General features: G+C 47.5%; 1 protein-coding gene across 5 annotated transcripts in view; it reads left to right on the top strand.

Moving 5' to 3' along the window:
- LOC147432788 (binding protein) overlaps nt 1–16,810 on the top strand; it is a 252,004-nt gene that overhangs the window by 139,266 nt on the left and 95,928 nt on the right. For all 5 annotated transcript variants that reach the window (XM_086492599.1, XM_086492600.1, XM_086492601.1 and 2 more), the window contains 3 exons: nt 4,886–5,147; nt 5,232–5,438; nt 5,514–5,735. In XM_086492599.1, the coding sequence (XP_086348725.1) occupies nt 4,886–5,147; nt 5,232–5,438; nt 5,514–5,735 (691 nt within the window). The remainder of the gene's footprint in view (nt 1–4,885; nt 5,148–5,231; nt 5,439–5,513; nt 5,736–16,810) is intronic.

A 16,810-nucleotide genomic window follows, 5' to 3' on the forward strand; every position in this document is an offset into this window, starting at 1 on the left:
GCTATACAATGTCTGACCATTTGCAACTTCAAAAAGAGGGTCTCAAAAATAAAACAAAAATCATTGGAAAGAAACCAACAACTAATGCTAGCAGTTGCCACGTCCTCGTGACATAGTTAAAAGTTGCCACGTCTTGTGACAAAGACACTCAGTGAGAACATCTGCGGGGTTATCCTGTGTTTTGACCTTTGTCAGTGTGACAAGGCCATCATCGAGTACCTGGCGTATAAAATGGTACCGCACATCAATGTGTTTGGTACAAGCATGGAAGATGGCATTCTTAGCCAGACATACAACACTCTGACTATCACAACTAAGCACTGGAGCATGAGCTAGCAGACCAAAAGTCCTCACAAGACGGCCAAGCCAAATGGCTTCCTTTGAAGCCTCTGTGATTGAAATATATTCAGCCTTTGTAGTGCTCTGTGCAACAATCTTGTGTAAACACCAAGTAATAGGTCCACCAGCTAGTGTAAAGATATAACCACTGGTAGATTTCCGAGTGTCAAGGTCACCTGCCATGTCCAAATCACAGAATCCCCACACAGACAATGTACCCTTCCATAACATATGCATGTGTCCTGTGTACCTTTCAAGTACCTGAAAATGCTTTTCACTACCTCCCAATGTGATTTGCCAGAGTTAGACATAAACCTGCTAACAACTCCCACTGCATAAGCAATATCCGATCGTGTAGCAACCATGGCATCCATCAAGACCCACAAGCTGATGCATAAGGAATACCTTTCATAGCATGAGCAGCTGCAATATCTTTTGGGCAATCGTGCTTGCTAAGCTTTGTGTGTGGAGGTAACGGCACACTAAGAGGCTTAGCATTAGCCATATTAAATTTCTCAAGCACTTTCTTAATGTACTTGTCTTGGGAAAGGAATAAAAGACACTTCCTTCTATCCCTTGTAATACGCATACCCAAAATATGTTCAGCTGCACCCAAATCTTTTTTAGAGAAAGCTGAATTTAACTCTTTTTTCAATGCATTCAAAGTTTTCTTATGCTTGCCTGCAATCAACATATCATGCACATATAGGACTAGCACAATAAGACTACCATCAGGAGCCTTTTTAGTGTAAAGACAGTGATCTGTATGACTGCGTTTGAACCCATGGTTGAGCATAAAAGTATCAAAATTTTTGTACCATTGTCTATGGGCTTGTTTCAGTCCATACAAGCTGCGTTTCAGTTTGCATACCAAATGCTCTTTCCCTGGAATGACAAAACCCTCAGGCTACATCATGTACAACTCCTCATCCAAGTCACCATGTAAGAAAGTAGTAATTACATCCATTTGATCCATAACTATCGGACGTTGAGATGCGTTACCCAATGTATGAAAAAGAGCTTTACGCCGTAGTCCATGCCTTGAGGAAGTGGCGGCACTACTTCTATGGCTCTACATTTGTTGCATGGACAGATCGCAATGTCTCTAATCATGGTGACTTCAGAGGTTGGAAGGCTAGATGGATTGAACTTATGCAAGAGTTTGACTTTGAGATCCGTTACAGAGAAGGATACAACAATCGAGTTGCTGATGCACTCAACGAGATTCTTGAAATTAATACCTTGTTATGGCTCAAAGCTCGATCGTTTTCTATCTCTCTCTCTCTCTGAGGGCTATGTCGTTCCGATAGCTTTCTGGCAAGATATGGAACGAGGTCGAAGCGGGGCATGACTCGTGTACAGGCTTGCGTGGTCAAGAGATCCAAGTGAGTTGTGCTGGAGAGACGAGACAACGACAATACTCCATTAGAGGTGGTCTATTGTTCAGAAATGGAAAGGTTTGACTATTGTTCAGAAATGGAAAGGTTTGCGTGCCGGAAATCAATGAGGTTCGACAAAGGATTCTGTTCGAATGCCACGGTGTTCCTAGCGCTGGACACCCAAGCATCCAAAGAACTTTGGCATTGGTCAAGCGATATTTCTATTTGCCAAGGATTCCCTCTTACATAGAAAGCTATGTGAAGAGATGCACTTAGTGTTAGGTCAAGCTGGCTTGCTATATTCATTGGAAATCCCTAATGGCAACTGGTAGAGTATTTTGATGGATTTCATCGTTGGTTTGCCAAATACTAGTCGTTGCAATGATGCCATTTGGGTTGTGGTCGATAGACTCACGAAGGATACATCATTTATCTTTTCTTGAATCTGGAAGAGTCCGTAGTGTTGCATACGAAGCTTTGGGAAAACCCTCTGTTTACCTTCCTCTTTCGTAGGGGTGCTCTCAAACCAAAGTAGCACTCAATCATTTTTCTTCAATTTCAAGTCGTGTTGATGCTTGTCTGCTGCCTTCTTATGCCGTGCTCGAGACTTCTCCAAAGCCTTCTTCATCTTAGCAAAAGCAGCCTCCGAACCTTGTGTACTGATCTACCTCAAAAATCTTGTCCTTGGTGCACAGAATAGGTGGAACTTTTCTGACTCCCTCATTCTGCAACGAAATTGTCGTCAGGTGGAGCAGGTTTCACACGCTCTTTGGCTTCACCCTAGCGGGTGCTCATACACACTGTTGCTCTAGGAGATGGCTTTACAGCTTGTGAGACCAAAGTGGTGGTTGGAAGGGACATCCCTAAAGCTGCCTAGTGGGCTCCTGTGAAGATCCCAATTGGTTCTTCAGTCTGTTGATTTTTTTTTTTGAGGAGCTACTCAGAGTTACCGGGGAACGCCCCCGTTCCGGCGTTCCGGGGGGCAGTTCCCTTCCCGAACGTTTCGAAACGACGTTCCGGGTGGCCAGTGCAATCCGGAACGGCCGTTCCGGAACGCCCCCGAAACGTTCCGGAATGCCCCTGGAACGGCCAACGGCTACAAACAAATTTGGCAAAAATTGAAAAAGTTGAAGTAAATGTTTGGGCTTCTTTTTGAAGTGTGCAAGGCCTCAAGGACTCATAAAATGCACCCCTCTCCCCCTTTCTCTCCACAAGCTAATCCTCAAGGCTCAAGCTCTCTCCCTCTCACACTCTCAAGATCTCTCCCTCTCAAGACTCACTCTCTGAAGGCTCAAGGCTTCAAGCCTTCAAGCTCTCTTCCTCTCCCTCCCACTCTCTCAAATCTCTCCCTCCCCCTCTCACTCTCTCTCTCTCTCTCTCTCTCTCTCTCATCATCTAGTCATAGCAAGGTTGAATGGTCTTCAAAACGAGTTTTTTGTGAATATTAGAGTCAAAGCACTCTAATACTCCTTGTATTTAAACACAAGGAGCTAAAAAATGCACTATTTGGGTGTTTTTTATACCTCCCGTTCCGCACCGTTCCCATTATGGACCCCTAGCCGTTCCCCCGTTTTGCGGGGATCTCGTCGCCATTCCCGTTCCGCATTCCGGGTAACTATGGAGCTATTGCATGGGGGAGGGTGGCGTCTCCGAGTGGTGGAGCTGACAGTTATCTTGGAAAGGTGAATTCAGGTTGGCCTTGGCCTTGACTGGATGTAGAGGCATGTTGCTTTGGGTAGTCCTTGTTGTAATGGTCCTTTGCATCAGGGCAGTTGGCAGCATGGCAGAGATCCTTCAAGATAAAAACACTCGCTTTGATAGAGCCCATAATCATGACAGGGGAATTGGGTGGCCAAGAAGGCGGACAAGGTGGTCGTCGTGTTTACTCAGGGACGGAAGTTGCCCCTTTGTAGAAGCTCCAAGGTGCCAAGGGTGTATTAGCATGGTAAAATCTTGGAGGTGAGCAAGAGGCAGAGAGTTCTTGGGCATTCAAGGAACGACATAGACTACTAGCTGCTGTTGAGCTGGCAAAAAAGGAAGCGGCAGAAGCAAAGGCCACTGCTGCAGCTGCAGAAGAGAAAGCACATCAAGCTAGATCTTTCCTCTTTAAGAGCTCATTACGTCTTTAGTGCCTCCAGTTCCTTGAGTAAAGAAACCAGAGGATCATATGCACTAAGAGAATTTGAAGCTGACCCGACTCTAGGAGGGCTTTGAAGTTTGAACGGTTTCCACTCTGCTACAACTTCTTTGTGTGCCGTCAAGTGCCTAAAGTCCGCTAGACCACCGATGACCGTGATCCATCAGACCAGTGTCTGCACAATGTGAACTCCAGACCAACTAAACTTTTTGTCTAGTGCATGTGACATTGTAGCCCAGCTATAGAGTCTACCGTCTTGATGTTACATTTAGGGGGATACGCTAAGACCCTTATCGAAGGCGGCATGTAAGTAGGATCAACACAACCCGTAACGTGTAAGTTCATCATGATTATCTTTCTAAATTTTTTCTCCCTATCTCGTCCCAAATCAGCTCATGTAGGTCATTAACTTCATCTTCTATCAGCTCCATTGATGTACAGTCACTTTTTGGATCACCCTTAACTAGTAAACTGAAGTTTTTTAGTGTCTTTGCTGCCATGCATTTCACTCTCTTCCAAGCATCGGCTCCTTTGTAATCTAGCTCTTCGTTATTATGTGCCTTCAGTTTTCTTGCACAAAATTATTAAAGAGGAGAAACTGGCAGACCTCCTTTTTAGAGCTCTCGTGGGTATGTGATTGTTGTTTGGGACATTGTATGTCAGATTACCATACCTTGAGATGAAGTTGAAACTACCGTGTAACAGTTTCTCCAATAATCGAGGAGACGAGCAGTGAAACTTTCTTAAAATACAGCATATCTTTTTTCTACGAGGATTTTGATTTTCTAAATGTGTATCTATCCTTCCACGGTTGGTCTCATTAAACAATTTTCCTACGACACATGTATGTCTTTTTTTAATGAGGTGATTGAGAACATGTTTTCTGTGCTTCCAGATACTAACGTGTACTTGTGTTTGGTGTGAGAGAGCTGACAATAGATTGCTTTTGATCACTGCTCTGAATAATGGGTTTAAAGTGCAGTTAATTTTTTCATTGTTACTTGTCACTCAAAACCTTTCGTTCATGCAGGCAGGAGGAGACGTTGAGGCTTCTCGGTCTGCAAATTATTGGGCTATTACTTATATCTGTACCTAATGAAAAGAAAGGTTCATGGCTGCTTTCTATTGCCACTGGTGTTACTCGACCTATACTTGAACATCAGAGAGCAGAAAGAGCAAAAATTACTTCTCTTTTTGGGGCAATTACAGAAAAGCTGATTGTATTCCCTTTCACCGACATGCTCTGTGCTACCCTGTTTGATGTTCTTTTAGGAGGTGCTAGCCTGAAACAGGTGCAACTTATAGTTCTTGATCTGACTATTGTCTCTGGTTAGGGGCTCATGTGGCTGATAAATGTAATGCACTTTGGTTGAAAGGTTTTGCAAAGAGGAACTAGCACCACAGGGGAATTCACAAGTCAGAAAGACTCAGCCAAGTCATCACAGTTTGTTCTTCCTCAGGTTGTTGGTATACTTATGCGGTTTCTGCTGGTTTGCAAAACTCCGGAAACACGCGTTGGAGTGCTGAGGGACATTTTGCGCTTGCTAGAGGCAAATCCCTCAAGCAGTGAAGCAATTGTGCTTGTAAGTTCACATGCCTTGCATCTGTCGAATACTGTCTCTCAATAATGTTTTCTCACTATTGTCTTTTGAATGCAGGAATGTTCATGGCAATGTTGGTTTTTTGACTTGTTGATACAATCAGAAGAAATCAAGCTGCACTTCGAAAATGAAGGAACGAATTTTTTGGTGCTGCAGGAAGAGGAATTGTTAGTTTATGGTATTTTCACTATTATCCACTGTTTCTGTATCTATAGAGTGAAGGGCGGCTGGCGTCATCTCGAGAAAACCATTAATCTTGTTCATATCTACGCGGAGAAGGTATAACATGTAGGATTTTGTGGTATGTCAAAACTCACATTGTTTAGTGTTGCCCAATATGCCTTTTGCTTTCTGTGGATCTCCAAATATTCATGAGGGCTTGTGCATCTTTGCAAAATAGGGTCTACCACTGAGATGACACAAAGATGCTGGTTTTTTTTTTTTTTTTTTTTGCAATAAAAAGATCCTTCATTTAGCTAAGAAAACTGCCTAATGGGCTACAAACGGCCCTTGCTAGAGAGGGCTACATCAAAATGTGGGGAGACTCTCCCAGTGAAAAGGGAAGATATGTACAATGATGGCTAAATCAGGAGATGGGAGGAGGAAACAACCACAGTGGTGGACGATACTGCCATCTAGGTGGAAACAATCTCGTTGGTGGATGGTATTTCCATCTAGGCGCGCCATGAACCATGGTAAGGAAGGGCCCTGGGCGCCAACGTCGCAAGAAGGACTCACTGCGCTCCCTCATGAGGTCGCAGCTAGCCTGAAGTCTCTCAAACTGGCCCCTGAGTGTATGGATCAGCTCCAGCCAAATGTCACGAATAGTCTTTGCTAGTGGGACAGGTCAAGCCTCGATGAGCTCCCAACACCACTCTTTATGGCTCCTCCACTCCTGAGGGACGAGCTCTGTGGCGGGCTGGAGTGTAGGCTGGCCCTCCTGTATCACAATCATCCTACTGACTGAAGCCATCTCAAAACAAAGTGCTGGGCCCGTGAGTGTGGGCCAAGCTGCAGCACCCCAATTGTATTAGCTGTAGAGAGTGTAGGCATCAGCCGAAGAATCCGAAGCCAAACCTGTTTTGCCATGGGCCAGTCCCACAGACAATGACACTGGGTCTGAAGTGGGTGGTCATAGGTGGCACAAACTACCGAGAGGCCGTTGTGCACCAACCAACTCCCAACTGCAACAGCTTTATGTGCAATTAGCCACTAGAACATGGTGACTCTCCTTGGTTGTCTGTTGTCCCACAAGCACTCCCAAAGCCTTGCCAAGAACTCCGACGTCAAACCCTCCCCCTGCCAATGAATCGCTACAGCAAGACGAGCCTCTCTCTGCACTGCTAGTATGTGGAAACCCAGCCGAGATGTGTACTAGAGGAAGGAGGTCCCTGGGTGATAGACTAGATTAAAGGGATCCCGCCAAAACCACTCCCCCAGCTCCCACTACACTTGCACCAAAGGGCGGCTTTCCAAAGCCCATAGCCGCCAATGTCGTGACTCAAGATCTAACAGGTCGGGGTCTATGACACAAGTCCTCCGAGTACTGCCCCGACCTATGTAGCATACATTGATTTCAAGAAGGCATACAACAAAGTACTGCACGAGGCGCTATTCCTGAAGCTCGCTGTGGCTGGCCTACAAGGTCAAGCGCTTAGATTCTTTCAAGCGCTGTACAGGTCCATCTCTGTTAAAGTCCAACATATGTATCACCTGTCGGATTTGATAGTACCCCAGAAAGCGATCGACTCTCTGACTAGGAGCACAATGGATAAACACTGTGGGGAGGCTCGCCCTGAAGAGGATACCCTCATGGGTATGCCGTTATCCGCATTGAAGGGCACGTCGGTGTAGCAAAGTTCCTCGGTGAGGCTACGCCCTGGTACTTGAGTGCTCTGCATAGGCGGATGGAGAAATAATACCTTCCTATGCTTAAACTTGTATTTTGTTCCCTCTCGAGAGAGATGGCGTTATTCTCCCAAAGCGACAACAGATAAGCACTTCGAGCTATTCAAGTACCTTTCCCTCCGCGGCACCTCGCCAAAATGGGATTGGGAGATGGCAGGGAGGCACTACCAATCCCAACCGATGCCTTGTGTAAGCTGACGCCCATCCAAGCAGGTATGGCATTTCCTTTGGGAGAACCGTCGAGTTTCAAGGGAAGTTTAGCGTAGTGAGCGATAAGCAGGTATGGCATTACCTTTGGGAGAAGTGTCGAGTTTCAAGGGAAGTTTAGTGTAGTGAGCGATAAGCTACCTGGCGGAGGAAACATGAGAGACAGAAGCAAGTCCTGCAGTACTTGGGCCTCTGATCTCTGAGGTACTAGGTCGTTGTCACGCCCATAACTTTTTATCGACGTGTCTCTCAAGGGCTTTGCTCTAACAGAGTAGAAAAGCCAAGCCTCTTGGGGAGACGAGTCCTCACATAGTCCAGGGGAAACTAGTGACACAAGTGACTGCCCTAGGAGTACGGGTGTAATTGAACCCTTGGTCGTCTCTTTTCCTTTCGTATTTTATTTGTCTATATCTTTTTCTGCTTTCTTTTTGGGAAACGACAAAGGGTACCCATCCCCAACTCTTTAAAAAAAACAAAACAAAAGCTTCCCAAGGAGGGATCTACTTTACCGTGCTATGTCAATAATCCCCAACCCTCCCTGAGAGCAAGGTAAAGTGGTGAGCAAGGTAAAGTGATGACCTGTCGGGAGACTTTGGCCCTAGCCGATTGTGTGTCTCGTGCGGGGCACAAAAAGTTCCTGATCAATGTCTTTAACTGGCTAATGCAAGAGCTCGAGAAAGTTGAGCAAGATGTGATGTACCACATAGTAGCTAGAAGCACCTGGTTGGTCACTACAACCCTGCGAGCAAGAGAGAGAGTCGTGTTGAGCTCCAATGGAGCAGTTTCCTCCTGATGGAAAGGAGGAGAGGAGCAATCTGCTGCTTTGGTGACAGATCTAAACTAATGTGACAGCCCAGGTGTCCTTGGGGGGATCCATCTAAAGCCCTCTCCAGGCGACCAATCGGGCATGGGAGCACTACCAACCCTGAAAGGCACTCTCTTCCGCGAGTTGATCAGTTCTCCTAATGCACAACCGAACACCACAAGGGACTGCACACCTGCCAGTTGGCCTTTCGGCCCTTTAGAAACATGCCCGAGTCATCAGCAAACTCAACGTTCAAAAGATCATCGCCCCTAATAGATAGCTGTAGTCCACACAAACCAACCTCTTGTGAGGTCAAAAATGTGCTCATCGCCTCAGCATAGAAGAGGAACATGAAGGGGACAAGAAGGCAGCCCCGTCAAACCGAACGTGTGAGCATGAAGTGTTCCCTTGTTTGCCTTGCCAACAACACCTGAGAGAGCTGACACTCCCTAATCCATGAATCTTAAAACCCCAAACCCGATGCATAGTGCCCTCAAGGAAACCCCAATCAACTTTGTCGTATGCCTTCTCAAAATTGAGGAGTACCTCAAGATCCTCTTCTCGAAAACGTGCAAGGGCAAATGCCTCTGTAGCGTGGATAGTGTGTCGTGCTCTCTACAGTGGGTGCTCCTCAGTGCAATGTTCGTGACGATCTCACTCAAAACAGACTGGAAACAAAGGAACAATAGACAACAACAGAGCCCACAGAGATACAACAGCAACAGACCACAACATATGACTCGACTATCTCAAAGAACTGATACAGACTTTGGCGTGGCAGCACACTCAGCTCCAGCCCATGACTCAGAGGTAGAATGGGGTGTCGAGGCTCAGATGTGCAGGGATGGTGAAGACGTGCTGTGTGTATAGACTCGCTCCTCTAGACGACGACCTGGACCATATATGAAGAAGATGATCCTGATGACCCAACAACTACTACTCATGTGTACCACCATAAAGAGCCACCGCCATCTAAGTTTATCTCCAAACTGAGTGGTGGTGACTTGGCCACGATGTCCACTAAACCACCGTCTGTATCGCCACCACGTGTCACTGCCCAGCCCAGAGTGTCCGTCCAGTCTGAACCAGACCAGAGAAACTGTACTAACTATGTGTCCTTTGAAAGTGACACTGTAGCCTGATCGCCAAAATGAGAGCACCTGTAGCGCGGATAGTGTGTAGTGCTCTCTACAGTGGGTGCTCCTGAGTGCAATGTGCGTGACAATCTCACTCAAAACAGACTGGAAACAAAGGAACAATAGACAACAACTGAGCCCACAGAGACAGAACAGCAGCAGCAGACCACAACATATGACTTGACTATCTCAAATAACTGATACAGATCTGGCGTGGCAGCACACTCAGCTCCAGCCCAGGACTCATAGGTACAATGGGGTGTCGAGGCTCAGATGTGCAGGGATAGTGAAAACGTGCTGTGTATAGACTCGCTCCTCTAGACGACGACCTGGACCATATATGAAGAAGATGATCCCGATGACCCAACAACTACTACTCATGTGTACCACCATAAAGAGCCACTGCCATCTAAGTCTATCCCCTCCACTAGACCACCATCTGTATCCCTGCCACGTGTCACTGTCCAGCCTATAGTGTCCGTCCAGTGTGAACTAGACCAGAGCAACTCTACTAAAACTGTGTCCTATGAAAGTGACACTGTAGCCTGCTACAGGTTGCCCGCCGTAAGACCGCTCACCGTCTCGGTGGGGGGATCAATGAAACTAGAGAGAACAGTGAAACACCATAAAAACGCAGTACACTCTGATTGAAGAGAGTGATGTTTGGAGAAGGTCTTGAGTTCCCAAAAAGAAGTACCAATGAAACAATGTTGATATTTGCAAAATATGTTGAAGGAGTAATGACCCCGGTGCAATGTGGTAAACTGACCAGAAGACTGCCAAGATTAACAAAGCCCACAAAGCACCCGAAGTGAGGAATTTGCAGCTAGTTGCAGTTGGCTAGAGGGGAAGGAGTAGGTAGGGGAGGGGTGAGGGGGGAAAGGCTAGTTAGGGGCGAGGAGGTGGGGACGAGTTGGTGAGGGGGACTAGTTGGGAAAGAGGAGTAGTTGGGAGGGGGGACCAGTTGGGAAAGAGGACTAGTTGGGAGGGGGACCAGTTGGGAAAGAGGACTAGTTGGGATGGGGGACTAGTTGGGACGGGGGACAAGTTGGGGAAGAGGACTAGCTGGGTTGGGAGGGGGGACGAGTTGGGGAAGAGGACTAGCTGGGTTGGGAGGGGGGACGAGTTGCGGAAGAGGACTAGTTGGGAAAGAGGACTAGATGGAAGGGGGCCGAGTTGGGGAAAAGGACTAGTTGGGAGGAGGACCAGTTGGGAAAGAGGACTAGTTGGGAGGGGGACCAATTGGGGAAGAGGACTAGTTGGGAGGGGGGACGAGTTGGGAAAGAGGACTAGTTGGGAAGGAGGGGGGGGGGGGGGGGGGGGGGGGGGGGGGGGGGGCGGGTTTAAGGAGAGGGGGGAGGGCGAGGGTGAGTAAGGGGACGAGGGGGAGAGAGGGAAAAATGGTGGGTAGGGCCGAGGGAGTGTGAGGGGGTGGGTAGGGCGAGGGCAAGAGAGAATTGTATAGTGTGGGGAGGTGGATAAGGGATGGGTAGGAAACAACAGATCAAAAGCAGATACAGATACAATGCTAACCTAGCAGATACCACCTGAGTTATACTGGCAACGGTCCTCCTACTGCGCTCCTTTGCGAGCTTACCAAGTGTGAATGCTTTTAGTAAATGGTCAACTGAGCAATCAACTTCTATGACTTCTACGCTAGTTGTTGGTTTAAGTGGTTCATTGGGCTCATCTACGGTAGGAACGCAGCAAAAGGGTGTGACCTCAGGCAAAGGTTGAATAGATAGTCCATAACAAGGCGTAGACTTGGTAGCTTCCAACCACTCTAGCAGATCCTGGCTGACCCTTCAGGTGTAGTAGGTTGTTCTTGTTCAGGGTTGGTTTCGATTGACAAAGAAACTTGCTGCACCACGGGATTCATACCTCCTTCTAAGAGAATGAGTTGCATCCGGGAGCCAGAAGTATGTATCCACATGGCATCGTTTCCCCAATCATGAAGTGCTTTAGTGTGTCGCAGCCAAGGTCTTCCAATGAGCAAGGAAAATCTGCCCTCCACCTGAAGAAGACGAACCACAACAAAATCCAAGTTAAAAGTAAAGTCTTGTACCTGCAGAGGCACATTGTCCACTATGCCCACTGGGTAAACTGTCCTCTGGTCGGCCAATGTAACTGTGAAGGTAGCAATGCGAGTAGACTGTAGACCTAGAGCTATCATAGTGAACTCTGGCATCAGGTTGATGCCAGATCCACCATCCACTATCACTCCTGAGAATTGCCAACCCAAAACGGACACTGTCAGGCGAGGGCTTCTATAATCAGTGAAGGGAGTAGCGGGATTGGATATCATATAGGACTCTGATGGTCGCATTGGGAGGTGCCCACCACTAGGACTTGCTCCAGGGTAAAGTGACTGAATAACAGCAAGAGTGTCACTTCTAAAACTCGCATCTAGTTGTAGCATGTCATAGAGGGACACTTGTTGGAAGGTGTTCTTCAAGATTGTCTTTGTTGTAAGCTTCTCTTTTTCTACCAGTTGTTTCTCTGGTATCTTGATCTTCTGTAGATTGGAAACTGCTTCCAAGAAAGCTTCATCAAGATCGGAGAGCAAAGATTTGGATTCTTGCTTCCCACTGGGTGATGGCTTGCCAGCAGCTGAAGGCAGGGTATCCACTGTTGGGAGAATGTGTGGGGAAGTTGAACGTGTTGGAATACTAAGACCGAGAGCAGCTCTCTTGGCCCGAGTGAGGACACCCGATGGCTCCTCTACCAACTGCAGCTTATTTGAGGGGTAACCACGTGGGTAGAAGGGGACGGCTGAGGAACGGTGCTAACGCTATCAGATTGAGCTTGGGAAAGGTAAACTCAATCTGGCTTTGACTCGGGTTCGAAGCCATGGATGCACGAAGTTTAGGGCAATCCTCACTGTTGTGATCCTTTGTTTCAGGGCAATGACGACAGGGAGGGGACCCTTCGGGCAAAGGGAATTTGCTTTGGTAATGACCATATTCCCCGCATCTGTAGCACAAAATGGGCCGATTCAATGGGCGAGTCCAAGGGTGAGGTGGTCCTTGCTCCTGGTGCATGGAGTTGGAGGTGGAAGCATAGAAGCTTTGAGGTGATGAGGGAGCATGGGTATGATAAAAGCTCTTAGAGGGAAAAGTAGTTTGCATACCTTGCATAGGAGGGGCTGTCAATAAAGGTGGCATGTGGTGTGGATGGCCACAGGGAGAAACCATATTGGATGCCGGTGCTGCCCCTTGTTGAAGAGTATGACCAAGACTTTCCTGTATTTGTCGCAATCCCTTGAGGTAGTAGCAATCCTTGTCTTCATGCCCAGACTTTTCACAGAAGTGGCAATAAGCCCGAAGGGGACAGTCCTGTGGAGGATGTCCTGGAGAGTGATACGAGCTGAACCATACCATAGCTTTAGTCTCCTGCTGAGACCGAAGCTCTTCTAGCTCTCTCTTGATTTGATCCAAAGCCTCAAGATATGGTGGTTTCTCCTGTTTAAGAGAGATTGATTTCTCTTCTTGAAGAGCACGTTGTAGTTTTAGGGCTTCAAGTTCTCTACGCAAAGAAGTCAATGGATCAGCAGGACTTTCCGAAAACACAGAGGGAGTCTCTATGTGAGGGGAGTTGGTGAACAGCTTCCTAGCTCCCTCTATCCTAGTAGCAGCTGCGACAAACTCCTCCAGAGTGGCGTCGGGTCGGACACTCTCGCAGAGTTTTTGTTGAGAAGCTTTGGGAAGAGCCTCCTCCACCCACTTCTTTACCATAAATTCACCGGGTTGTTGGGGAAGCTTGGCAACCAGAGACTTGGTTTTAGTCATAAGTTCTGCAAAAGTCTCCTCTGGCTGGAGCACCGTGTTGGCCAACTTTTCCAAAACCTTCTCCTCGTAGTCACCTGGCCTGAATGCTGCACAGAACTGTTGTCTTAAAGCTGCCCAAGTTGCAAAATGGTTCTCTGCAAACTGACTTTACCATTTGTCTGCTAAGCCATCCAAGGTAGATGGAAAGAGTACCAAATAAGCATCTTCTCTATTAAGACCACGACCCCTACAGAGAGATACAAACCTTCTTGCATGATCGTCTGCATCTTCTGAAGAGAGTCCCTTGAAGGTAGGAAACTTGATGTTTACCTTGGCCAAAACACTGGCCAATGCCTCCATGGCCTCTTACTCAGGAGCCCGTTGCTCAATAGCGTGTTGTAACAAAATAGGAGAGAGCTTTACTGGGTCAGGTGACCTGGAAGATGTGGAACTGGATGGAGGAATGGGTGATGCCGTATGTGCAGGTATGGGTGATGAGGTTGATGGACTTCTACTAGGTAGCAAGGATCGTCTTCTGTTGTAGTACTTCAAAGGATTCAGTAGTGCGCTTTGACGCTCGACTGACCGCCTTGTATGTGTCATGCAGCGACCACCAATCCAAGTAAGCTTTGGGCAAGAAACCTTTAACTTGCTGAAGACAGGACTAGACTCTACTAGACCCAGGCTGGGCCAGGGACGAGGAGGGACTAGACCAGGGACGAGGAAGAACTAGACCTGGACGAGAGTTGATTGGACCAGGCTAGAGAGGACCAGACCAGTTGGAGTGGGGCGAGAGAGGACCAGACCAGATGGACCAGGTCAAGAGAGGACCAGACCAGCAGGCTACATAAGGCAAGGCAAAGTAGGCGAAGCTAGATAAAAACCAACTAGCTTCAAGATTTGTACAACAGAGAGTGAGACTTCAGTTGAGGTCCCACCGTGATCGCCAAAATGAGAGCACCTGTAGCACGGATAGTGTGTCGTGCTCTCTACAGTGGGTGCTCCTCAGTGCAATGTGCGTGACAATCTCACTCAAAACAGATTGGAAACAAAGGAACAATAGACAACAACTGAGGCCACAGAGACACAACAACAACAGACCACAACATATGACTCGACTATCTCAAAGAACTGATACAGACTCTGGCGTGGCAACACACTCAGCTCCCCAGGACTCATAGGTACAATGGGGTGTCGAGGCTCAGATGTGCAGGGATGGTGAAGACGTACTGTGTATAGACTCGCTCCTCTAGACGACGACCTGGACCATATATGAAGAAGATGATCCCGATGACCCAACAACTACTACTCATGTGTACCACCATAAAGAGCCACCGCCATCTAAGTCTATCCCCAAATTGAGTGGTGGTGGTGACTTGGCCACGATGTCCACTAGACCATCGTCTGTATCCTTGCCACGTGTCACTGCCCAGCCCAGAGTGTCCGTCCAGTCTGAACAAGACCAGAGCAATTGTATTGATTGTGTATCCTATGAAAGTGACACTGTAGCCTGCTACAGCCTCGCAAAAGGTGAAAATATTGTCAAGGATGGTGCCTCTCCTTGACAAAGCCCGTCTGTGTCTTATGGATAATTCTCTTGAGTTCTCAAACTCAAAGCCTTTGCTAAGATTTTGTAGGCTACGTTGAGAATGGTGATGGTTCGCCACTGCCAAATCTCTGCCAAGGAGCCTCCCTCCTTTGGATAAGATAGATCAAATCCTTACTCATGCTGTGTGGCATCTCCCCAATGTGCAAAATGTGCTGGTAAGCACAACAAAGGTCTAGACCAAGCAACTCTCAATACTCCAAGAAGAAGCCGGGAGTCAAAGCATCCTCCCCTGGGAAGCTAGCTCAGCGAAGTGCCCTAAGGGCCTCTTGAAGCTCCTTTGGCTGGAGAGGACGCTCAAGCCTGTTTGTTGCATCTCCTCTGTGACTAAGCAAGGCATCTGTGCCCACACCCGCTCTCTGCATGCGTTTCGACGTTTTGACTGTGGCTCTGTTTAAAGCAACTCACAGTAAAAGGCAGTAACAATTGCACACATATCCCTAGGCTTTGTAGCAACTGACCCAGCGAGCCTCCTCAACTGACAAACACTGGTGTGCGCATGGCGAGGACCCACAATCTCAAAGAATTTACCAGTAACTTTGTTGCCCACCTCAGTCCACTGAGATGCCTGACGATGGAAGGCAAACTCATGGCGCCACTTTCGAATGGTGATTAGCTCCTGCCGAGCTTGTTGCATCTGCTCCTCCATCCAAGGGCTCCATGGGTGATGTTCCTGCATCCGTTGTAAGGAGGCAATGCCCCGTCGGAGCCGCTTCTCCTCCTCCTTGGTCGCAACCAAGCGAGTTGCAGAAATGGAAGGAAGAAACGACTAAGATCCACAAGGCTAGTGGCTGCTCTAGCAGCCGGATCCCCCTACGTGTCCAAACTCTCTATCTAGAGTGCCACAACTTGCTTTTCGAGCTCTATATCTAGCAAAATCCTCTCTGGGATGCGCAACATGACACTGCCACCCCTCTCTCTATCTGGCATAATAATAATCACTAGCGCATGATCGGAAAAAGTAGTCCCTGCCAAAATGCATACTGATCGTCTCATGTCACAAATGTGGTCACTAGCGTAAGAATGATCTATCCTGGATATATTCACACCTCCTACTCTTTGGTCAAGAGACCGAGAGAAAGAGAGTCTATCTGAGGGCCGTACAAAGCCAGCATGCTTCCATACATTTGAAATCCTCAAAATCATACATATGCGGCGTGCGCTCCCAAGCAACCAGCTTAGTTTTGTGAAGAGTAGCATGGCTGCCTCCATTCCTATTCAAAGGGTCCTCTAGCATGTTGAAGTCTCCCCCAATACACCACTGCTCTATGTGAGGCAAGGATTCCACAGTATGTGACCAAAATTCAGCCCGTGCACTTGGATGATTTGGTGCAGAAATGTTCGAGAAGCCCACAAGGCTACCTTGGACTTGCATGGTGACCCATTGGGCCCTACCTGGCACAATAATACCTCTCCCCACAATAATGCTCTGATTGCGTGCCAATTGCTCTTGAGATTCCGCACCTATAGGGTTACTTGGCCTTCGATTTAGGCAATTATTCTCATGATAAATCTCTCTAAACCGTCTTGTTAGAGTGTATACATGCTTTGAATCAGTGATTAGCTGATTCGGTACTTGTGCAAGGGGTTCTTGCCTTGCCAATCGAGCATAGAATCCCCACAAGTGTACATAACAGATGAAAAGCCCTTGCGTTAGGCATCATGAATCTGTATTCAAAAGGGGAGGGAGATGCACGAGGGCGGATCATCGTGCTACATAAGACAGAGGAGACGCAAGCTTTTCATTAAACCTGTGATCACGTGCACCCTTTTTCTCTCTCTCTCTCACACACACACACACACACACACACACACACAGTATTCACAATGACTCAAATCAGCCTTCTCTGTCCCCCCAAATTGATTTGGGTGCCCCTTGCATGCAAATGTCTCTTGAAGCCCCTCCAATTAACAAGTGTCCAGTT

This window comes from Adiantum capillus-veneris, chromosome 20 (assembly GCF_014529385.1).
Source record: "Adiantum capillus-veneris isolate H3 chromosome 20, ASM1452938v2, whole genome shotgun sequence".
In the NCBI taxonomy this organism is placed as follows: domain Eukaryota; kingdom Viridiplantae; phylum Streptophyta; class Polypodiopsida; order Polypodiales; family Pteridaceae; genus Adiantum; species Adiantum capillus-veneris.